The 25598-nt window shown below is 36.0% G+C and overlaps 1 protein-coding gene and 1 long non-coding RNA gene across 3 annotated transcripts in view; one reads left to right on the plus strand and one right to left on the minus strand.

Moving 5' to 3' along the window:
• The window catches only part of LOC147918039 (uncharacterized), a 42459-nt gene that overhangs the window by 16600 nt on the left and 261 nt on the right, over positions 1 to 25598 (plus strand). Inside the window, exon 2 of the long non-coding RNA XR_015555829.1 lies at positions 21844 to 21887. This is a non-coding gene — a long non-coding RNA (uncharacterized LOC147918039). The remainder of the gene's footprint in view (positions 1 to 21843; positions 21888 to 25598) is intronic.
• The window catches only part of SLC30A7 (solute carrier family 30 member 7), a 78812-nt gene that overhangs the window by 15650 nt on the left and 37564 nt on the right, over positions 1 to 25598 (minus strand). Inside the window, exons 9-10 of one of the 2 annotated variants that reach the window (XM_004420770.3) lie at positions 2823 to 2913; positions 1458 to 1607 (exon numbers count right to left, since the gene is read on the minus strand). In XM_004420770.3, the coding sequence (XP_004420827.1) occupies positions 1458 to 1607; positions 2823 to 2913 (241 nt within the window). Of the gene's footprint in view, positions 1 to 1457; positions 1608 to 2822; positions 2914 to 10737; positions 10853 to 25598 lie in introns of those variants that run through there. The other variant, XM_087446552.1, reaches the window with a different exon arrangement.

The following is a 25598-nucleotide window of genomic DNA, read 5'->3' on the forward strand; positions in this document are numbered from 1 at the left end:
CCAATTGCTAACATTTTGCCCCATTTGCTTTATTTCTCTACATGTATATTTATTTGTAATCTTTTTACTTTTGCTGAAACATTTGAAAAATAATTAGATATCCTGATACTTGGCCACTAAATCCTTCAGCACGTTATCTCCCAAGGATAAGAACATTCTTCTATGACCACAGTACTATTATCACACCCAAGAAATTTAACATTTACACAATTATATAACTGTTATGCCGTCCACATACAAATTTCCTGAATACCGAATAATTTCCTTTGTGGATGTTTTTTCCCAATTCAAGATTTAATCAAGAATCACATATTGCATTTAATTATGAAGTCTCTTCTAATCTGGAATAATCCTGCACCGCTTTGGGTTTTTTTTTCCTTTCATGATATTGACACTTTTTAAGAATCCAGGCTAACAGTCTTACAGAAGTTTCCACAAGCTAAGCTTGTCTGGCTGTTTGCTAATGATTAGATTCATGTTAACCATTTCTGGCAAGAGTACCACAAAGGTCATGTTGTGTACTTCCCACTGCATCACACCAGGAGGCACATGTCACTTTTTAAGCACAGATTTTTAAGGCATGGAACCGGTTTCCTTATTAGATCTATGTGTTAGATAATTTTGGCAGCAGTGTCGACATCTAGATTTTTCATCAAATATTTTCAGCAAACTACACCAAAAAAAGAATGTGTTCTCTCGCTCTCCTCAGATGTTCTTGACATGATGTTCTTACTCTCACAATTTATACAGAATGACATAGTAATTGCTCTTACTTTGATTATCAGTCACACAACTACGTCAACTCATGATGGCATAAGCATTAACTGAAAAAATTTGGTTGTAGGCATGCACTGACTAATTCCTGATTCCAAATACAGTATTAAGAGAAACTCAACAGCATATTAAGCTATAAAATCACACAGAAATAACTATGGCTTTGCTATCACACAAAAAACATTAACATAGGAATTAGTCAGTGCATGCCTACAACCAAATTTTTTCAGTTAATGCTTATGCCATCATGAGTTGACGTAGTTGCACATTAACATAGACTGTTTTTAGCTAAAACCACTGAAAAGGCATTATTCTCATTCCAAATGCTGTTTTAGAATTCTTGGCTTCAAACAGCATCTAATGTGTCTTATAAAGAGTGTATAGTAAAGGAGAAGCTATTTTTTCTTAAAGGAATTCAAATCAGTACGATGATGAGTAAATAGGACTATCTTTCTTAAGACTATTAACTAAAATAAGGATTCTCAAATTTGACTTTGTGGTTGAAAAAAAGTACTTTTATGCTTACCTCATAGTGTATGTATATATATATACATATACACACACACACACACATATAGACACACATAAATATACATATTTAATATGTTAAATAGTAAATATTTTTTAAACTAATTGATACAATAAATTCTAAGATCCTTAAGAAGTCAGTAAAAAAGTCATACCTGAGTAAAAATATTATGTGTTTGGCTTAAAATCCACCTGGCATCAGCATCAGGTGCTACTACTAATTTCAAGGTCCCAACATAAACGTCAGAACATAAGGTCCAGAAGTGCTGTTCTTGTAAACTGTAAACTCCTTGCAACTGCTGCACCTAAAATATAAAGGGCAAATATTAACATCCTAATCAAGTATAAGGGCTCCCTCCCACTTAAATTATTCTGTAACATATCAGTAAACATAGATTCTACCCTATAGAAAGCGGGATGAGGGATATTTGAATTAATTAACAAAACCTATTGAATACTCATTATGTGCCAGGTACCATCACAGGTGTTTGGGAAATATGAATGAACACATATTAAAATTTGTAGGACACAGCTGAGAGTGCCTGGAGGGAAATTTACATTTTCAAATTCATGATCAGAGAACAAGTATAAATACAAATGAGCTAAGAAACTAGAAAAAGAACAACAAAGTAATGTCAAAGAAATAAGAAGGAAGGAAATGAAGGACAGAAATCAATAACCCAGAGATTTAGAAACTGACAGAATTCCTCCCTTTTTTGTTGTCACATGATTCAGGAAAGGGTCTATGTTGTCATTTAGTTCTTTCGGGCATGGGGATGCAAAGGTCCTGTAGTTTCTGACAATTGCACAGTGAAGAATTCTCCTGTTCAAAATATGCCCCATTAAGAAACACTCACTCTAGCTCATTAATATTTTCAAAGAACTAGTTCCAGCCACAGAACTTTTACATTAGCATAAATAGCGTTCCTTTGCCTGGAACACTCTTCTCCAGGATTTTCATATGGCGGGCTCCTTTTTGTCACCAAAGTTTCAATTTCCTTGAATATGACTTCCTCAGTGAATCTAATGTAGCCATCCATGTCTACTACATCACTTTGTTTAATTTCTATTATAGTAATTTCACTGATGTTTTCTTATTTATTGATTTATCGTTTAGTGCTTGTGTTTCCCCACTAGACTGTAAGCGCTTTGAGAACAAAGACACTGTCTATCTTGTTTACCATTACATACCTAGCACCTTTGAAGAATATCTGGCACAAAGCAGGAGCTCAAAAAATATGTGTTGAATAAATGTTTACATCATTTGCTATTCATATCTATATCTTAGAAGAATTGCTCAATTTCTAGACGAGGACAATTCTTACCACACTTGCTTTAGTGAAGTTCAATATTTTCCAATGATTTTATTCTGGTTTGTATAAATGGCATTCATGGTCAGCATTCAGTCTTGGAAGAAATACTAAATTATACACATATGCTATCCATATTTGTCAAAGTTAAAAATCCTAACGCCTTGGAGACAACATAAAATCCAATGGTTTGGAAGCTTTGAAACTTACCCTCTGATAGCACTGAGGCAGAGTATTTTCCAAGAGGGGAGGAGTTCTCTGCATTAATACTCCGACAGACTCTCTTAAAAGAGGAATAACACTAAAGAAAAGGCAGACAACAAATTTATTAAAGCCACATTCTGACAATCTCATCCTGTAAGAAAGTAATAATATACCTCCCTATAGTAGAATATAAGATTTATCAGAATATGAGGAAAAAGAATACAGTCTTTGTTCCAAATTCTTCATGTGATCAATAAGTTATTACCTAAAGTAAAAGAGCTAGATAAAATGTATCAATGTATGAAACACTAAACTTATCCTACTGAAATGTATTGGAGCATCTAAAAATCTAAACACAGCAGTCATTCAACTGTTATTTAAGATATGACTTCAAATGGCCAGAATCTTCCAAGGTAATCTATAAAGCCTGTCATGGCCAACTTGTCCTTAACATTTACCAAATATTTACATGCATTTTTCTGACTAGTACTTTAACGAAAATACAAAAAAAATTAATGTAGTATATTAGTCCATTTGTCCAATATTTTTCAAACTTGATTATATATCAGTTTTATTTCGTTATTTAAAAAATATAGCAGCCTGGATATAGCCATAGCTCTAGTGAATCAGCATCTCTAATGATAGGGCCCAAAAGTCTGTATGTATTGATGTAGCTAGACCTCAATCTGTATTTGGAAATTACTTCTTTAGGCTATTTAGATGATCAAATGTACACAAAATAATTAATACTGTAATGGTGAGGGTGACTTTAATGCAATAGTTTTTTTTGTTGTTATTGTTAGGAAGATCAGCCCTGAGCTAACATCCATACTAATCCTCCTCTTTTTGCTGAGCAAGACCGGCTCTGAGCTAACATCTATTGCCAATCCTCCTCCTTTTTGTCCCCAAAGCCCCAGTAGATAGTTGTATGTCATAGTTGCACATCCCTCTAGTTGCTGTATGTGGGACACGGCCTCAGCATGGCCGGAGAAGCGGTGCGTCGGTGTGCACCCAGGATCCGAACCCGGGCGGCCAGTAGTGGAGAGTGCGCACGTAACCGCTAAGCCACGGAGCCGGCCCCAAATGCAATAGTTTTTTAAACTCACTACACATCAAATTCACCTTAGAGTCTTGTTTGTTGTCATTTCTGACATACTACATCAGAATCTTTGAGGGAAGGTCGAGGTATTTACATTTTTAAAAAGCTTTCTAGGTGATTCCAGTGAGTCAGGGTGGGAAGGCATTACTCTACTGCTTGAAGTAGACTGAGGGAGGTCAGATGTAGCTTCATTACACTTAATAGCTTAAGCCAGTGCTCTCTTTTAAACTTGTAGAATCTCAAAATTTCCTAAGTAAAACGCCTCCTGATTATAGCTGTAGGAGATAGAGATAAAAGTACATATGTTTCAAGGAAGGTCTCATAAGAGTAGAAGTTGAAGGTAGTTACCTTAAAGGATTAGTGGTATTTCTGACAGATGGAAAGGAAAGAGAAGATATTAATAAAGACCCAAAGGAACAAGACAATACTTGTCTTGTTCAATATTATATTCCCAAGGAAGCCTACTAAAATGCTCGTCACAAAGCAGGCCCACAATAAATACTTGTGGGTTAAATGCATGATAGATATATAGATATTAGATGTTTGGGAATCTAGATTAAAGAAAGGAAAATGCCACAGGGAAGAAATTAGGAAGACTGTTCCCATACTTTAAGTGTACCGTGATAAGTACCTGGATAAGGAGGGTAACAATAGGAACAGAGACAAAAAGGAAAATTAAAGATATTGACAGAAATAACTGGTGTCTAAATGGATATAGTGCAGAAATAGCGAAGCAACAAGGACAAGCCAAGAAGCCTAACAGTGGAGGGGATGGCAGTAATAAAGATGAAAAGCTCAATGTGGACAGGAGTTTAAGTCACATTCAAGTGAAAATATTCTTTAGTCAGATAGTGGTTTAAGAGCCAACGATAATTAGATGTTATCCCTAACTCCTTCTTCTCCATTAAAACCTCCATGCTGTAAATCGCCAAGTTCTCATGATTTAACATCCTAAATATACCTTGACTGCCTCCCCTCTCCTTCATTCTATGACACATGTCTACAATAATCTCCATATCTACTTAGATTATTTAACAGCCTCCTAAGTGGCCCCTTTGCCTCCAGTCTTATTTCCTCAAGTCCACTGTGATAGGCAGCTTCAAATATGGATCCCGATGACCTGTGTCTCCCTAGTATTCACGCTCTTGTGTAATCCCTTTCCCTTGAGTGTAAGCTGGACCTAGTGACTCGCTGCTAATAAACAGAGTATGGCAAAAGCGAGGAGATGTCAAGACTGGCTTCCTTCTTGTTCACTCTGCTACCTTGCTCTCTCACTTGCTCGCTCATAGCTGCCACAGCTGTGAGCTGTCCTATGGAGAGGCCCAGGACAAGGAACTGAGGGATGCCTCTGGAGAAGAACTGAGACCCTCAGTCCAACAGCCCAAAAGAAACTCAATACTGTCAACACCCACTTTAGTGAGCTTGGAAGGGGATTCTCCCCTCAATGAGCCCTGGAATGACTGTAGTCATGGCTGACACCTTGACTGCCACCTTGTCAGAGATCCTGAGCCAGAGAGTCCAGTCAGCCATGCCCAGGTTCCTGAACCAAGGTAAATTATAAGATAATAATGTGTGATACTTTAGCTACTAGGTTTTTGTGTAATTTGTTATGCATGCATAGATAACTAATACAACCATTCTTTATAAAGTTATTAGACTAATTTATCTAATAGCAGTACCTGACCCTATCCTTTCTCCATTAAAAAACTCCACTGAAAGCTCCCTACTGCCTAGAGGATTAAGTGCAAGCTCTCTAACAGGGTATATTTTTGGACCTGGTCCCCTCTAGCTTCATCTATCATCCTTGCTCCACATTTTAAACTCTCTAAACATAAACATACTTGTACTTAACTTTCTGCTGTTTCTTCCTTTCATGCTTTGACTCATGCTATAAGCTCTGCCTAGAATGTCCCTAAACTGCTTCTATCCTTTCTTTAAAAATCTCACGTTGTCACCTGTTTTCTGGTATATTTCCTGTTCCCAAACTGTCTTCCAAAGTGTTTGAAATGTCCTCTCTGTACTCCTATAAAAAATCTGTGATACCTATGGTAACATTAGAGGAAAAAAATAGGTAGAAAGCAACTGGAAGTGGGGCTAAGGATTTTGACAGTGAAAAAATGTTGGTTATTCCTTCATCTAACCTGAAGAGTAGCGTGTTTCTACCTATTGTGATGTTATTAAATAAGTGAGGACTCTGGGTTTACAAAAAAAGCAAAGAAAAACATGATGGTAGATTAACAAGATACAATTCGGCCATTACAGCATTTTTCTTTCCTGTCTCCATCCTCATTTCTCAGGGAAAAGTAAGGATCAGTCACAGGATGTTTATATATGCCTAACTTACAATTTTTATGTTTTCCTACTTTCCTTATTGTCCTTCTCAGAAAATGAAGCATAAAAATGGTTCCCCAAGAATAACTTTTTGATAAAAAGAAAAAAGCAATTTTTTTCCATGTGCCTCCTACATTTAGCTATTTGGATAATTTCTTCTCCAATCTTTATTCCAGGGAACTGCTAATAACGCCTGGAGATATCTGAAGTGAAAAATGCACTCAAGTGGAAACCATGATACTTGCGTTCTAATTCTGCCATTAAATAGCTTTGGACAAATTGTATAACCTTCCAGAGCACTGGTTTTCTCATCTATAATATGAGGGACTGGATTAAATATCCAGGCAATTTCTTCCATCTTTTTTTTTTTGTGAGGAAAATTGGCCTTGAGCTAACATCTGTTGCCAATCTTCTTTTTGCTTGAGGAAGATGGTTCCTGAGCTAACATCTGTGCCAGTCTTCCTCTATTTTATATATAGGATGTCGCCACAGCATGGCTTGACGAGCGATACATAGGTCCGCGCCCAGGATCCGAACCTGTGAACCCTGGGCCACAGAAGCAGAGTGGGCAAACTTAACTCTACACCATAGGGCCGGCCCAATTTCTTCCATCGTTAATTTGTCATTCAATAAGAAAGAAATGGTCAAACTACAGGAAATACTAGAGAGAGAATATATTTGGAAATGAAAGAAAATATAACTTCCTTCTATATACCAAAAAAAAAAAAAAAAAAAAGAAAAGAAACAGCATTACCTAATGAGATGAGATATACTTGGCAAACTGATTTACTCCATCACTAATTAGGTAATTTTGCATATAAATTTTACAAAGCAATTAATACAAATAAACAATTATTAAACACTACTACATGCTTTACTTGGCATCAGATTTTTCTAGAACCAGATAGAACCTTACTCTAGAGTTGTGGAAATGGAGGCCTAGAACACCAAAGTAACTTGCCTGAGGACAACAGCTAGTGAATGGGAGAGCTAGAATAATAAGACCAGGTCTTTTGACTCCAAATTCAATTTTGAAAAGTTCAAGTCAACGAACATCTATTATATGCCTACCATGTGCCAACCATGTGCTAGGTACTGCAGATAAAAAGATAAATAATACATAATATCTTACTTCAAAGGAATTCATAATTTTTGAGAAAGCCTATAGAGAGGTCAATAGAAATCAGGCAACAAACACTTCATCTGGAAGAAGGCATATATGAATTCAAAACAATGGTAGATTCTGGTAACCATTTTCATTTTCCATGAACTTTTGGTGAACAGTTTTCTTTATTAGTATGTTGATAACTTACTTTTAAGTACACCTTTAAAAATAAAGAAAAGTAGGGAAAAAACAAATAGAAGAGAACATGGACTCTACTGCAACAGAAGGCACACACTGTGAGCAATGATATTACTTAACAGATGTGAAACATCTTTCTGCAAACAACTTTTAAAATATTTATTGTTTTAGAATACTTAGGTCTAGTCTAATTTTTCCCCCAAAGAGTTAAAACACAGTAAGTAAGAGATGGTTGAGTCCAATCTATACTAATCCTTGAGGCGATCAGCCTTAAAATATTAAGGATGTTCCCTTAATACAGTCTCTTAATAAGTCACCCAGAACAACTATCTACAAACTTACCCAAACCTTTGTTTAAATTTTTATGTGTATATTCCATATTCCATGTGTGTTGCCTCCCAAAGTCTGCCACTCCCTGCCACTGCCTTTGTAAAAAACAAAAAACAAAACCCAAAAAACCAGCACTTCTCTTTTTCTCCTAAAATTCACTTTTACATGTGGCCCTTCATTTGAGGATTCTAGAATTGGTGAATAAGTTCCATGATCACAGATAACACACTATTAATTAACAGGGAATTTAGGGTTCACTCATTTTAACACTCAATTTAAGAACCATATGCAGATAAACATTTTAATAAAATTAATGTTAGAAGCAAACATTTATTTTAAAATACCTAAATAAAAGACATCATAACTGATATAAGGAAATAATATAAAGAGAGTGCATTTTTTAGCAAGAGTCAATAGAGGTTTTTACTGATTTTGCCATACTATATAATTTGGAATGACTGTCTACTTAGGCAGAATTTTAATAAAACGTTTACATTCAATAGCAGCAAGCATTTCACTGGAGCACATGGATGTGCTACACTAATTTTCTCCAACAGTAATTTTAAAACAATATAACAATTTTAGCTGTAGGAGCTATAACTAGGTAATGAAATGGTGATAGGGGAAAAGGTGTTTGCTAAATCACATGGTGATACACAATTTAGAACCAAGGTTGATTTCTATAATAATTTCAAAGGTCACAAAAATGTAAAAGAAACCTGTAGAAACTCTATTTTTGCCTTTTAAAATTGTGTTTAGCTCAGGAGTTTGTGTCCATATTTTTCTGATTAACCATCGTAATGGGGAATCATAAAACAGATTTTAGCATGGATCTATCCTGCCATAATGAAAGGATATGGGGAAAAAGACAAGCTTAGCAAATTCCTGACTGAGCTAAGACTTAGAGCTACATCCAAACCCCAAAAGTAAGCATTTGGAAACAATTAGAGGTTCACTTCTGGTTGACTAATTCAATTCTAGCTTTAACAATGAAACACCATTTTCCTAGCATATATGAAAAGGAATGAGTCATTAGGTATATGAGTTTACCAGTAACACAGGGTAATGGTTTTATCCTTCAAAAGCTGAAGGTCAATAAAATTTGTACTCATACAATCATAAACATAAAATTAATGTGAAAGATTAAATGCTAACAGATTAAAGAAGCAACAGTTAGTTATTACTTTTCATTGCCAGTAACTTTACAAATGAAAAGATATTCAAACCTTACTTCAGAAGCAGCTTTGGGTGAAAGAGTCTCACCATGTCAACAGTAAATAAAATTATCTAGCAGTAATTATAAACAAACCAAAGAAAAGGGTATACATTATGAAAACTTTTGAAGAGCAGACTAGTGATAATTATAATGATTAACAATAAAAAATTTCAGAGAGCTGAAACTATTACTTAGATCTGAGAATAAGCATCTAATAATAATAATTAAAACATAATTACTGATTCAATTTTTTGAATTAGCTTATGGGCTAAGTCCTCCTGCATATTATCAGGGGTTCTCATAATCTACAAACAGAGAAAGATAGCTATACTTTTTAAAAGAACCCATGAATTTGAAGGTCTGGTATATGTCATACACTTGAAAATGTTTAGTGGACAAAAAAGCCAAAGAAAATTGTCCCAAAATTGTAATGTACTCTATGTTTAGACATGGTAGTCCTATGGCAATCTGTAAACATGCATTCAAATTTGCAGAAATACAACTATTCCATAGTGATGAACAATTACCTATTAACCCAGAATTTCATAAGCCTAATATAAAACCACATGGATTGCGGTCTACCTTATAATTATACCAAGTTTCTGAAACCTAAGGTTTAAATCAGTGCATATTTACAGAATAGTCCCTACTTTACTCAATAATGGTGATAATAAGATAGCCTAAAATACCCCTAGAACTTGTAGCCAAAGTCATGAAAAGGTCACCCCTTTCTTTAAACTTCTGGAACTTAGTTCTAACACCTAATGCATCTGGTCTTTGGACCAAAAGCATTAGTAAATAATGTCAAATTAGTAAATAATTAGTAATGTCTTTGTTAGACTTAATAGTTTTTAAAGTGCTTTCATAAAATTTTTCTAATTTGATCCTTACAACAACCTTAAGTAACCTTAAGAAAAACATTCCACTCTGGAATCACAGAATGTCAGATGTAGGCAAGATCTTAAGAGATCATTTAGGCCAACTCCCTCATTTTACAGAAGAGAAAACCATCTCAGAGAGATTAAGACAATTTCGTTCGTTGTTATACACTGGTGAGAGGGAGAGTTGGGTGTGACAATTCCAAGGCTAAAGCTCTCTGCACTACACTGCAGTATTTCATCATGATTAAGTCCTCCAGAGTCAGAGATCATGTCATATTATTTTTATTCCCAGTGCCCAGCATAGTGCCTGGAATATAAGCGACTGATACACATCTGCTGAATGTATAATCTATTTTAAAATTCCAAATACTAGTGGAAGATTATTAGAATATAGAATAGTCCTTGTTTAATGTGACCTTCAACCCTTCAAAGTAATAGCTAAATAGTAAAACAGTAAAGAGTCTCTCAATTTAGTTACTCTCAAAAAAGAATTTCTAATAAATAGAAGCAAAAGTATTTTATCCTCTATTCAAGTATAGGTGAGCAAGAATTATCCTCAGGCAGGAGCAATCAGCATTCCAAATTCTTTTTTTTTTTTTTTAATAATTTTATTTATTTATTTATTTTTCCCCCCAAAGCCCCAGTAGATAGTTGTAGGTCATAGTTGCACATCCTTCTAGTTGCTGTATGTGGGACACGGCCTCAGCATGGCCAGAGAAGCGGTGTGTCGGTGCATATCCGGGATCCGAACCCGGGCCGCCAGCAGCGGAGCGCGCTCACTTAACCGCTAAGCCACGGGGCCGGCCCATCCAAATTCTTGATGTGTAATTTATTATCTTAATAAAAGCTCTTTTCTTCATCCTCATGAATAAGAAACTAAAATCACAACAGTAATACAAGTAAAAAAAATTATTAAAAGATCTATTATGTATCCATGAAGAATAAAGGCGCAGATAAAGAAAAATGAATGCGAATTCACACTAATATCCCCTCAAAAGGTAGGGAAATGGGAATAGACAATGGAATCAATGAAATAAGAGGGCAAAAAGCTCCACAAAATACACACAGTTTTGAGAGAAGATTGGGCAAGAATAAACTCATATTATTCATATCAAATACGGTAACATTTGTATTGAAAAGATAACGAGACCTGGAGGAACCTTCCCACTACCTCTGTAACAGATTGAAAGCGGCAGCTAGACAGGATGGACAAAGGCAGGAGATCAAGTTCTTTAAGGAAATTTGCGTTTTAAAAAAGTATAGAAGTGAAGGAACAGGATCTTATTTAGAAAAACCAGTGAGGCAGCAAGAAATATTTATTAAGACTATCAAAATCAAATTAATTATCATTCAGATAATCTTAGTGATTACAAGTTTAGCTCAGAACAAAAAGGCTGTAAGGTCAGCAAGAAAAATCCAAGAGGAATGGGACCAAAGTACTGATTAATCTCTACGTTCAACAAGACTATGAGGAATCTGAACTAAACAGTGTCTATCTAGTTTAAGCTAAATAATGGTATACTTGTAACTGATCCAATCTATGTAGCGTTCAAACCTCATCATTTCCTCACAATACAGTAATAGAGCTTCGCCTCCAGATGGCTGAGTGCGTTCCTCTGAAGAAAGCCGGTATCCAGGAAGAAGATGGATGGAGGCAGACACCAATGAACTGTATTTCTTTTATTCTTTCCCTCCTTTCTCTCTCTCTCTTTCCCCATTTGATAATGAGTGCATGAGGGTCAGTTAACACGAGAAAATAGCATGTTACAATTGTTAAGAGAGACACCATTTAAGTGGATGGTGTCTGCTTCCCAACAGCATTCTTGGGAAGGAAGGTAAGCAAGCAATTAACACTTAACGCAATGCTTCTCAGGTGGCAGGTCTGTTCTAGACTTGATACATCTTAACACATTAAATTCACACATAACAAATTATGAGGTAGGTACTACTATGATCCCCACTTTAAAGATTAAAAAATTGAGGCATAGACAGGCTAAGTGTCTTGCCCAAGGTCACAACAGATAAATGGTGAAACCAGGATTTGAATCCAGACATTTGGCTCTTAACCACTCTGCAATACTTCTTCCAACGAAATCATCAAAGTGGCTTTGCTAGTGCTCCCAAAGCACCTTTGCCTACAGGAGAGTTCTGACTTTAGGAGAAGCTGATCTTCAAAGTGTATAGGAGGGCTGGACCACAAAAAGAAATTTAAAAGCTCAGGAAAAGATGAACAATAAGAACAACATGAAAGTTTTCTGCCATCTGAGAGCCGACTGGTACTGTCAAAGCTTAAGACATAGTTCCCGTTTATTCTAGGCCATCCTCAATGATAACTTCTGAAGTCACATGTTTGTGAGAAGCAAACCTAACACAGGAAATAAAAAGCAAAGGAAAAAGGACCCTTTTTTGTTTACCCAAATTAAACTTTTAAAATATCACTCTGAGAATATATTTTTTATTGAATATCTCAAAGTAGGTTTCTAACTGCTACATTACATTGGATGCTGACTACATTAAAATATTTAGTGGCTGAGGCAGGAGCAGAAATGTTTTCAAAGGATTAATTAAGCAAGAGAGGGCCGGCTCCGTGGCTTAGCGGTTAAGTGTGTGCGCTCTGATGCTGGCGGCCCGGGTTCGGATCCCGGGCACGCCCCAAGGCACCACTTCTCCGTCCAATGCGAGGCCGAGTCCCACGTACAGCAACTAGAAGGATGTGAACCTATGACATACAACTATCTACTGGGGCTTTGGGGGGAAAAAAAATGAATAAATAAAATCTTTAAAAAAAAAAAAAAAGCAAGAGAATAGAGTAACTTAAGTACAGGCTATACCTAGTGGTGGAGAGTTTCAAATTAATTACACACAAATTAAAAATGAACATTAAAATTGAACAACCAATAGGGAGTAATATTTTTTCTTTTGGCAGCAAGTGAATAAGAGTTGAAAAAACTTCATATGCTTTCCACCTTTTAAAATTTACTTTTATTTTTCCAAAGGCTAAAAATGTCGATGATTCCAAAGTCAAAAGTATATTAAAAAAATTTATTCAAAGTCTCACTTCTAAGCCCTTCCCTCTCCCTAGAGGTAACTATACTTATTATATTTGCTTTTGGTTTATTGTTCCAGTGTTTCTTTTGGAAATTACAAGAAAACACGCAGATTATATACATATCTCTTCTCCTTCTTATATAAAAGGTAGCAGTGCTACCTTTTACCTATCTTACACTAAACACACATATATCATTGGCTACATATCAAGTATTATTTTGTTTGAATAATATTCTTGAAAATCACACCACATTACCAGAGATCTTCCCTTTTTTTAATTATTATGGTAAAAAACATGTAACATAAAATTTACTATCTTAAACATTTTTAAGTGTTAAGTTCAGTAGTGTTAAGTAACCTTGTTGAGCAAAATATCTCTAGAACTTTTTCATATTGCAACAATGAAACTCTATACCCATTAAACACTAATTTCTCCTCCCCCTTGCCCCCAGCTCTTGGCAACCACCTTTCTACTTTCTGTTTCTATAATTTTGATTATTTTATATATTTCACATGAGTGAACTCATAATAGTATTTGTCCTTTTGTGACTGGCTTATTTTGGTTGGCATAATGTCCTCAAGGTTCATCCATGCTGTAGCATGGGACGGGATTTCCTTCTTTTTAAAGTCTGCATAATATCCCCTTCTATGTACATACCACATTTCCTTTATCCATTCACCTGTTGATGGACATCTCAGTTACTGTCACCTCTTGGTTATTGTGAATAACCCTGCCATGAACAAGGGTATGCAAATATCTCTTTGAGATCCTGCTCTGAGTTCTTCTGGAATCCCACTTTCCCAGAAGTGGGATTGCTAGATCATATGGTAACTCTATTTTTATGTTTCTGAGGAACATCCATACTATATTATTTCCATAGTGGCTGTACCATTTTATATTCCCATCAACAGTACACAAGGGTTCCAAATTCTTCACATCCTTGTCAATATTTATTATCTATTCTTTTGATAGTGGCTATCCTGATGGGTATGAGGTGATATCTTGCCATATTGATTTGAATTTCCCTAATAATTAGTGATGTTGAGCATCTTTTTATGTGCATATTGGCCAGTTGTATACCTTCTTTGGAGAAATGTCTATTCAAATCCTTTGCAAAATTTTTTTTTTTTTTGGTGAGGAAGATCGGCCCTGAGCTAACACCTGCCAATGCCAATCCTCCTCTTTTTTTTGCTGAGGAAGACTGGCCCTGGGCTAACATCCATGCCCATCTTCCTCCACTTTATATGGGATGCCACCACAGCACAGCTTGACAAGCAGTGTGTTGGTGCGCACCCGGGATCCAAACCGGCGATCCCCGGGCTGCCGCAATGGAGTGCCTTTGCCTATTTTTTTTTGTGAGGAGATCAGCCCTGTGCTAACAACTGCCAATCCTTCTTTTTTTTTTTGCTGAGGAAGACTGGCCCTGGGCTAACATCCGTGCCCATCTTCCTCCACTTTATATGGGATGCCGCCACAGCATGGCCTGACAAGCAGTGCATCGGTGCACGCCCGGGATCCGAACCAGCGAACCCCGGGCCACCGCAGTGGACCGTGCACACTCAACCGCTTGCGCCACCGGGCCAGCCCCCCTATTTTTTCATCAGGTTATTTGGTTTTTGTTGCTGAGTTGTAGAACTTCCTTACATATTCTGAATATTAAGCCCTTATCAGATATATGATTTGCAATTATTTGCTCTCAGTCTATAGGTTGCCTTTTCACTCTGTTGATTGTTTCTTTTGACACACTGAAGTTTTTAAGTTTGGTAAATCCTATTTGTCTATTTGTCGATTTTTGATTTTGTTGTCTGTCCTTTTGGGGTCATATCCAAGAAATCATTGCCAAATCCAACGTCCTGAAGCTTTTCCCCTATGTTTTCGTCTAGGAGTTTAATAGTGTTATATCATACCTTTAGGCCTTTAATCCACTTCGAGTTAATTTTTGTATGTGGTATAATGTAAAGGTCCAACTTTATTTTTTGCATGTGGCTATCCAGTTTTCCCAAAAGCATTTGTTGAAGAGACTGCCTTTTCCCCATTTTATAGACTTGGCAGCCTTGTCAAAAGTCATTTGGCTATATACGCAAGGGTTTGTTTCTAGGCCCTCTATTGTGTTCCATTGGTCTACATATCTATCTTTATGCCAGGACCACACCATCTTAATTACTGTTGCTTTGTAGTATGTTTCGAAATCAGGGAGTGTGAGGCCTTCAACTTTGTTCTTCTTTTTCAGATTGTTTTGGCTATTTGTGGTCCCTTGAGATTCCATACAAGTTTTAGGATTTTTTTTCCATTTCTGCAAAAAATGCCATTGAGATTTTGATAGGGACTGCATTGAATCTGTACATCACTTTGGGTTATATACACATTTTAACAATATTAAGCCTTCCAATCCATGAGCATGACATGCCTTTCCACTTATTTGTATCTTCTTTGATTTCCTTAGCAATGTTTTGTAGTTTTCAGTGTACAAGTCTTTCACCTCCTTGGTGAAGTTTATTCTGAAGTATTTTATCCTTTTTGATGCTCTAGTAAATGGGATTGTTTATTCTAAATTTCCTTTTTGGATTGGTCACTGTTAGTGCATAGGAACACAACCGAGTTTTGAGTGTTGATTTTGTATACTGCAACATTGCTGAATTCTTTTATTAGTTCTAACAGTTTTGTGTGTGTGTGTGTGTGTGTGTGTGTGTAGAATCTTTAGGGTTTTCTATATATAAGATCATGTTATATGCAAACAGAGATCATTTTAATTCATCTTTTCCAATTTGTATGCCTTTCATTTATTTTTCTTGTCTGATTGCTCTGGCTAGAACTTTCAGTACTATGCTGAATAGCAATGGTGAAACTGGGCATCCTTCCCTTGTTCTTGATCTTAGAGGAAAAATTTTCACTCTTTCCCCATTGAATATGGTGTTAGCTGTGGGTTTTTCATATATGGCTTTTATTATGTTGAGGTAGTTTCCTTCTTTAGTTTGTTGAGTGTTTTTATCATGAAAGTGTATTGAATTTTGCCAGATGCTCTTCCTGCATTGATTGAGATGATCGAGTCTTTTTCTCCTTCACTTTGTTCATGGTTTACAACAGTGATTGATTTTTGTATGTTGAACCATCCTTGCATTCCAAGTATAAACTCCACCTGGTCATGAGGTATGATCCTTTTAATGTACTGTTGAATTCGGTTCACCTAGTATTTTGTTTAGGATTTTTGTGTCAATATTCATCAGGGATATTGGTCAACAGCTTTCTTTTCCTGTTGTGTCTTTGTCTGGTTTTGGTATCAGGGTAATACTTGCCTCACAGAATGAGTCTGGATATCTCCTCTCCTCTCCAATTCTTTGGAAGAGTTTGAAAAGGATTGGTATTAATTCTTCTTTACATGTTTGGTAGAAGTCAGCAGTGAATCCATCAGGTCTTGGGTTTTTTCTTTGTTGAAAGGTTTTTGATTACTGCTTCAATCTCCTCACTAGTTATAGATTGTTCAGATTTTTGTTATTTCTTCATGATTCAGCCTTAGTATATTGGATGTTTCTAGAAATATATCCATTTCTTCCAGGTTATCCAATTTGCTGGCATATAATTGTTCATAGTCGTCCCTCACAATTCTTTTTATTTCTGTGATGTCCGTTGTAATGTCTCCCTTTTCATTTCTAATTTTAGATATTGGAGTTTTCTCTCTTTTTATTTTAGTTAGTCTAGCTAAGGGTTTGTCAATTTTGTTGATCTTTTCAAAAAACTAACTCTGGGTTTTGTTGATTTTTTCTATTGTTTTTCTATTCTCTATTTCATTTATCTCTTCTCCAACCTTTATCATATCTTTTCTTCTGCTTTCAATTTAGTTTCTTCTTTTTTTTAGTTCCTTGAGGTGTGTGGATTAGGTTTTTGATTTGAGATTTTTTTTCAAATGTAGGCATTTATCACTATGAAGTTCCTTCTTAGTACTGCTTTCAGTGCATCCCATAAGTTTTGGTATGTTGTGTTTTTGTTTTCATGTGTCTCCAGGTATTTTCTAAATTCACTTGTGATTTCTTCTTTGACCTATTGGTTGTTCAAGAGTGTGTTATTTATTTTTCATATATATTTGGATTTTCATGTTTTCCTTCTCCTACTGATTTCTAGTTTCATTCCATTGTGTTCAGAGAAGAAATTTTGTATAGTTTCAATCTTCTAAAATTTGTTAGGACTTCTTTTGTGACCTAACATGTAGTCTACCTGGGAGAATGTTTCATGTGCACTTAAGAAGAATGTGTATTCTGCTGTTGTTGGGTGGATTGGTCTGTATATCTCTGTTAGGCCCAACTGATCTATAGTGTTGTTCAAGTCTTCCCTTTCCTTATTGATCTTCTAGTTGGTTGCTCTATCCATAACTGAAAGTGGGGAATGGAAGTCTCCTAATATTACTGAGTTGCTGTCTATTTCTCCCTTCCTTTCTGTCAATGTTTGCTTCATATATTTGGGTGCTCTAATGTTAGGAGCGTATGTATTTATAAATATTATATCTTCCTAGTGAATTGACCCTTTTATCCTTATATAACGTTCTTCTTTGTCTCTTGTGATAGTTTTTGTCTTAAGTCTATTTTGTCTGATATAAGTATGGCCACCCCGATCTCTTTAGGTTCCTATTTGCTTGGAATACCTTTTTTCACCCTTTCCCTTTTAGTCTGAATTCTTAGAACTAAAGTGAATCTCTAGTAGGCAGAATAAAGCTAGATCTTGTTTTTATTAATCCATTCAGCCAGTCTATGTCTTTTAATTGGTGTGTTTAATCTATTTACATTTAAAGTAATTACTGGTATGGAAGGACTTACTATTGCCATTTTGTTCATTGTTTTCTGTCTGCTTTATAGCTTTTTGTACCTTTTCCCTCTCTTGCTGTCTTCCTTTCTGTTTCATTGATTCTTTTGTAGTGAAATGTTTTGATTCCCTTCTCATTTACCTTTGTGTATATTCTGTAGATATTTTCTTCGTGGCTTTTCATTGTATATGACAAGTTGCTTTTCTCTTGCTGTTTTTAAGATTCTCACTTTATATGTGACTTTTGACAGTTTATGATGTCTGGGTCTCTTTAGATTTATCCTAGTTGGAGTTAAGTTTCTTGAATTTGCATATCCATTTCTCTTCTCAGATTTGGAAAAGTTTTGGCCATTGTTTCTTCAAACAGGTTCTCTGCCCCCTTCTCTCTTTCTGGGACTCTCATAGCAATGCATATATTATTCTGCTTGCCCATAAATGCCTCAGGCTCTCTTCATTTTTTTTTCATTCTTTTTTTTTGGGCGGGGGGCTCCTCTGCCTCGGTAATTTTGAAAGTGCTGTGTTCGAGTCTGAGTTCACTGATTCTTTCTTCTTCCTGGTCAAATCTGCTGTTGAGTCTCTCCAGTAAGATTTCCAATTCAGTTACTGTTCTTCTTCAGTTCCAGGATTTCTGGCTCTTCTTCATAGTTTCTGTCTCTTGGTTGATTTCTCACTTTGTTCATGCATCATTTTCCTGATTTCATTTAGTTGTCTGTGCTTTCTTTTGATCAACTGGGCATCTTTATGATGGTAATTTTCAATTTTTATCTGGAAATTCATGTCTCCTTTTGTTGCGTTTGGTTTCTGGAGGTCTAATTTGTTCCTTTAACTATATCATAGATGGCTAGTTTCTTTGTATATCTTATTTTTGGTTGTTGGGATTTTTGGCATCTGGAGACTTAGCCAACTATTCTGACTTTGTGGTCTGGTTTCATATAGGGAGGCTTTCTCTACATAGCCTGGCTAGAGATTCTGGAGACCTTTTTCAAGTCTTTTCTAGGTATGTGTGTCCTCTCTCGGTTTGTGCATGCACTCTCCTACTTGAAGAGATTTGCTGGCTTCTACTCAGGAGTTCCCCCTGCTGTCTGTCTGCGATATTGCAGAAGCTGTTAAATCACGGTCCTGGAGTTCCACCTAGTGTCTGTGTGTGGTACTGCAGATTCTAATGCACAGTTGTTCTCAGGGATGCCCAACCTGGCACCCCTATCAGTCAACACTTGGATACACGCAAGAAAGACACCAGTCTCTTGAGCAGCCTCCCTAAAAGTCAGTATGAGGTATGTTCCTTTCCCTGTCTAGGGAGAAGATGGGAGGAGGGGTTTCCTCACAAATACTCCACCCTGTGTGGGGGTAGTGGGTGGGAGTGGCTCTAATGAGAGAGAGTGGCGAGTGTCACAAATTTCCTACCAAGCCTCCATGTGGTTGGCTTCCCACTAGCCTGGTGTGCAGGAACCTTTTAACTAGTTTCTGGATTTCTCACAGGTATTTTGTCAGTTTGTTGTGTTAACTCTCTGTCTCCATGGAGGAAAGTGAGGCTAGGGCTTCCTATTCTGCCATCTTGCTGACGTCACACACCACCCCCGACCCCCGCCTTTGCATAGAACTCCTTTATTGATGAACATTTGTGTTCTTTCTAATCTTCGGCTATAACAAAGCCACAAAGAATGACCTTATGAATGTATTCTTTTATATTTTTGCCAAGTTTTCTTCAGGATACTTTCCTAGAAGTGGGATTATTTAATCAAAGTTAAATGCACATTTATGCTATATGTTATCAAAGTTCTCTCCATAGAGATAGTACCATTCTCATTTCTATCAGCAACGTATAAAGAGTGCCTATTTCACCTAAAGCCTTGCCAAAAGATTATGCAAACTTTTGGATATTTATCAACTTGACAGGTGAGAAGTGGTGCCTCAATGTAGTTTTAGTTTGCATTTCTTTCTTATGAGTAAGGCTGAACTACTTTTATATGTTTAAAAGTCATTTGTATTTCTTTTCCTGTGAACTAAACGAACTTATACTTTTGCCCATTTTTCTATCAGGCTGTTGGTCTTTTAATTTAATTTTTATTGTTAGGAGTTCTCTCTATATTAGGGAGGTTAGCCCTTCATGACCTAAGTGGCAAATATTTATCCCAGTTTATTATGCCTCTGACTTCCCTTATGGTGCTTTTTTCCCCCATACCAAAGTTCTTTTTTATGTAACTTAATTAACCAATCTTTTCTCTTACTGATTCCAGGATTTGAGCCATATTATTCTAATATTCTCAAGTACCATAATTGAGACACGCTATCTCCTAGTATTAGCATGGTTTCATGTTTTACTTTTAGAGCTCTAATCCATTTGGAATTTATCAGGGTATATGGAATGAGCTACAGTTCCAAATTTGTCTTTCTCCAAATGGTTATCCAGTTATTAGAAAGTTCATCTTTTCCCCACTAATTTGAAATGCTGCCTTTATCTTTACTAAATTTCTACTTGCACATAAATCTATTTCTGGACTCTCTAATCTGCTCCATTAGTTTGTTTGCTTTTTCAGGCATCTCACTATTTTAATTATAAAGGCTTTACATTTTTTGTCTTCTTCTCCAGGGTCTTCTTGGCTATTCCTCCTGCTTGTTTGTTTTTCTTTATAAACTTTAAAATCAACTTTTACTGACCCCCTCCAGAAAAAAACCTGCTTGTATTCTTATTAGAATAGTTTTAAATTTACAAATAAACATAAGAGCTGACATGTTTATGATGGTGATCTTCAAAAACATCATAGTTGACAAAAAAGGCTCTGTTCAAGTCTACTTTTGTGTTTTTTAGAAGTATTAACATTTTTCCTAACACGTTTTATCTCTAGATCGTCTTTGTTGTTGCTAATGAAAAGGCGTCTTCTCTTTAATTATATCATTCAAATGGATTTTGCTTATACATAAAGGGTATTAATTTCGTACATCCATTTTATATCTGTAACTTTACTAAATTATGTATTTGGCATAGTTTTTCCATTGATTCTCATGGGTTTTACAGAAATACAATCATATATTTTACACGAAAGAACAATCTCTTCTTTCCAATTTTTAAGCCACAAACACTTTCTCTTGTCTAAAGTTATTGGCTAATGATCACTAATACATTATCACTCTTGCTCCGTTCCTTCTAATATTTCTAAGCCCGACTGCCAGACTTTCTTAATCAGGGTTCCCAATCTGAACCACCGAACATACAAAATGATTTGAGTGACTATTTCTCAATTCCTCCGAGGATAGAAACATAGCCAGTACTTTTCTAGAGGCATAGGTGAGAAGTTAATAAATACATACAAATGGATGCCTTAGGGCATTCTATCCTAGAATGCTGGTTGAGAAAGGCTGTTAGACTAGTCAATATTTATAAATGCTCTCAATATGATGGTTTTCCATATGATTAAAAATATAACTATATGCAATAATGTTCAATTTTATGTTCAATTTTACACTATAGATACATATACAAACACCAAGTTAAAATCTTAGGAAGTCTCCAAAAGTTTAGTTCATAAATTATAACCACTTGAAAGACAAACCACAAAGGAAATTGTTAGGCAACACCCAAAACCATTTTTGAAAAAAAGATCTCCATAATTTCTTGTACACATGACTATTTGAAGATATGGTAGCTTCTTCTACCATATGTTTTTTAAAAAAGCTTACTTTTTACTTAATACAGGCCACAAATACTTATCTATTTAATGAAGGAATCAACAAGATTCATCAAAATCAGTATCTGGTCCAAATCCTGTATTCATGGACAATGATGTTCATCTGTGATTTGGAATATCAAGTTTCTAACTCTGTTTTCATTAGTGCATATTTTTTCCATTTCATCCTTTATTTATGACCATTACCTGTCATTTCTAAAGCCTATACCTTAGTTTGCCTCTAAAAGTTGAGCTATTTTTTTCTTCCAAATGACAAGAAAAAACTACACTATTTAAAAAACTTTTGCACCTAGCAAAAGGACAATTTCTTTTGTTTAAAAAGCTTTCCTTTGTATTTACAGATGACTATGGTAAGAAGATACAAAGCACCACAAGACAGTAACTGGTGAGTTGCAAAAAACTGATTTAAAAAAAAAATTCCAGCAAGGCTTCAGAAACACCACACCAGTAACAAAGCTTATTTCTGCATCCTGTTTATATATTTTTTCCCATCATGCACAGGTACCTCTTTTATTTAAGTGAATCAAAAACCAAGCTACAGATCTATGTAAAGGGCATTACTTTATAAATCACAATGTGAGTCAAAGCTACAACTAATTGTTTGGATTTCTGCACTCTAAGTTATGAATCCATTTTTCATTCTAATTCAACTACTAATGGGAAAAAAAAAAAGGAGCAAAACCACTCCGAAATCTCTTATGAAGTATATTTTCAGAAGATGACACTCTCACTGTTATACTCAATCTCCTGCTTTTCATTGAGAAACAAAATTCATCACAGTACAACCCAGTTTTGCCAGAAATTTCTATCACCCTTTGCCTGTGTTAGAAAATGTTGAGAGAAAAACCGTCTTTTTATAAGAAATTACTTTCACTGTGAAAGTGAAAATGGAACACCGGGCAGCCTGGCAGGGAAAGATGTCTATTTCTATGGCATGTTTCCAAATGAGGAATATTTAGATCCAGAGAATATACAAAGATTCCTATTATTTCTCTTGCTCTTGATGCATTGCAAATATGTATAAAAATTAAGGGTAAGGAAAATTACTTTATACTCTATTTTGTTGAGTCTGTAAGAGTTTTCTCTATTTCCTAAAATCAGTTTTGGCTAATCAGACAATTTGAAAAACATCTCAGTAATCTCCTTGCAAATATTTCATTACCATATGAACATTTAAGTATCTAGATTACCAGTGTTACAATTCTTGATAGCTCCCCTTCAGTCACTGAAGAGCTTAGCACTGTGCTTATTATCTTTCCACCTCTACCCTTTTCATTACTCTTAATTTAAATACCCATGTGGACAATCCATCCAACACTTGGCCTCTATATGATGATCTTATCCTGGATACACCCCTATGATCAGACCCTAGGCCTGAAGATCTCAATTTCAAGCATCTCATAATCTGAACAACCCTTCCTACTTCGGATCTCTTCCCCTAATCCTACCACTCTAACAGTTCTCCCAGAACTCCAATCCACTAACTCTATCACTTCTCTTTTCTTTTTTAGTATCTATTATTACCTTTAAATCTTAATTTCCACTATTATAATCGCTGCCTTGCTCCTTTCTTACTCTGTCAGTATTCACATGACAAAACCCCAAACCTGTTAAATCCAACTTTTTGTCTGTTCCATAATTTCTACCAAGTAGCTGAACAAGACTAGAGAAAAAAATACAACTGTGGTGGTTGTTTTCACTTTAAATTCATGACCACAAACCTCAAAGAGTGCCCTCACTGTTGCCAGGCAATCATACTACTCCCCTTTACAGCAAAATGCCTTAAAAAGGAGTTGACTATAGTTGCTATCTCCATTTCTTCCCCTCCCTTTCTTTCCTGAAGCTACTGTGATCAAGCTTTCATTTCCATCACTCTTTTGGGTATCTTGTCTAAGTTACTAATTATCAGTCCCAGCAGCACTTATCAGCATTGATTGCTCTTCCCTCTTTGAAACACCTTCTTTACGCAGCTCCTAAAACAATGCATGCTTGCGTCTTTCCTCCCGCCTCACTGGCCACTCACTTTACTCTCCTTTGCTGGAACTGCCTCCTGTGCCCCACCTGCCCGGGGCTCATCCTCAGACCTCTTCTCCTCTTTATCAATCTTCATTCTCCAGGCAAACTCATCCTATTTCATGGCTTTTAATACCATACATGAGCTCATGACACCCAAATTTATATCTTCTACCCCACTCTTCCCTGAACTCTAGATACATATATTTACCACCCTCTGTCCTGCACATTGCACTCCAGCTACACTGCCCTTCTCGCTGCTCCTTACACCCATCAGGCATGCTCCCGTCTCACTGTGTTGACTTGAAGTTCCCTCTACCAGGAACGCTCTTCCTCTGAACAGTCCCGTGCCCCTCTCCTTCACTATTAAGGTCTCTGTTCAAATGTCAATTTATGCAGAGGACTTTCTAAAATAGCACCCCCTTACCCTGATTCATAGCATTTATCACCATATGACATTACATTATCTATTTGCATGTTCATCTGCTTTATTGATCTGCTTTATTGACTCTATCTCCTACTAGAACGTAAGCTCCAAAAAAAAAAAAAAAATTGTATGTAAGCTCCATGAGGGTAGGGTATTTGCCCATGTTGTTTACTGTCTAGCACAGAGTGGGCACCAAAACATTTATTACATGATTTTAAGCTATGTTTAAGTTTTCTGCTTTATCTCCAAGAGGTTGGATTATGAGAACATTTCAATAGATAAGCTGTACATTTCAGTAATGTTTGAGTTTTTTACAATCAACATGTACTACTTTTGTTACCAGAACTGAGAAAAAGAACAAATAATTAAAATGTTAAACAACAATAATGAAAAATAATCAAATTATATAAATTTGAGACTATATATTTATGTAAACTACTAAGAAAAAGTTTTTTAAATAAGTCAATAGGACTTAGACAAGGATAACACATAGGTTTTATCTTGAAAGCCAATGTAGTTGATTGGTAATGGCTGCTTGAGTGCTATATTGAAAGGGACCCTGAAGCTAAATTGGGCTCAGCAGAAAAGAAGGATGTTTTCTAGGAAAATGGAAGGGGTGGGAATTGTGGCATTCAGGTCAGATCAATGCCACTCCATGACTTTAAATCTATATGTGTACTATTTTCAATCCTTTATATTCAGCTGAGTGCTCCCACAAATTCCATATTTGCACACTTACCACCTACCTGAGATCTCCATATAAATGTCTAATGAGAGATCTCAAACTTAGTAACAACCAAAACAGAACTTTTGATCCGCAATGCCCTTCAAAAACAAACACACACATACTACTCTTCCCCTAGTCTTTCCTTTTTCAGTAATGACACCTTCATCCATTTGGTTGCTCATGTAAAAACTCTAGGAATTATCCTTGATTCCCCTCTTTCACTCAACCCTGACCTAAACATTCATGTCCACGAGCAAATCTTATTAGCTCTAGGCTCAAAGCATTTTCTAATCTTATCTGTGTCTCTCCACCTCTTAGATCAGTGCCTTAGATCAAGCCGCCATGGCCTCTCATTTAGTCCACCACAGTACCTTTCTAGCTGGTCTGCCTTTTCCCATTCTTTCCCCTTATAATCCATTACCTACACAGCAGCCAAAATGATTTTTAAAAATACAAATCAAATAATATCACTTCTCTATGGTTTCCCACTGCACTTGAAATAAAATCCAAACTCCTAACCCAGGCCTCTCTCTCCAACATGATCTCAAACCACTCTCCCCTTACTCCCTATGCTTCAGTCATATTGGTGAACACTGTTTTCACTAGAGGTCTTTTAAAAACACTAGCTATTCCTGAGACTAGAATGTTCTTCCTCTGGCAGGCTCTCTTGTGACATTCAGATCTCAATTTAAATGGCCCCTTTTCAGAAGACTTCCCTTTATCACTCAATCTCAAGTGGCAATTCAGTTACTATCATCCTATCTTAACTCTGCACAATACAAATAACTACTTGATATTTGAGTGCTTTATTTATTAATTTGGTTGTTGCTTCTCTTTGCTACTATAATGTAAAATAAAACAGCAAGTATCTTGTCTTTTCACCACTCTGGTGAGAGAGTTGATTCAAGAAAAATTTGTTGCAAATGATT

Source organism: Ceratotherium simum, chromosome 2, assembly GCF_057802395.1.
Source record: "Ceratotherium simum simum isolate JZ-2026a chromosome 2, ASM5780239v1, whole genome shotgun sequence".
Taxonomy (NCBI): Eukaryota; Metazoa; Chordata; class Mammalia; order Perissodactyla; family Rhinocerotidae; genus Ceratotherium; species Ceratotherium simum.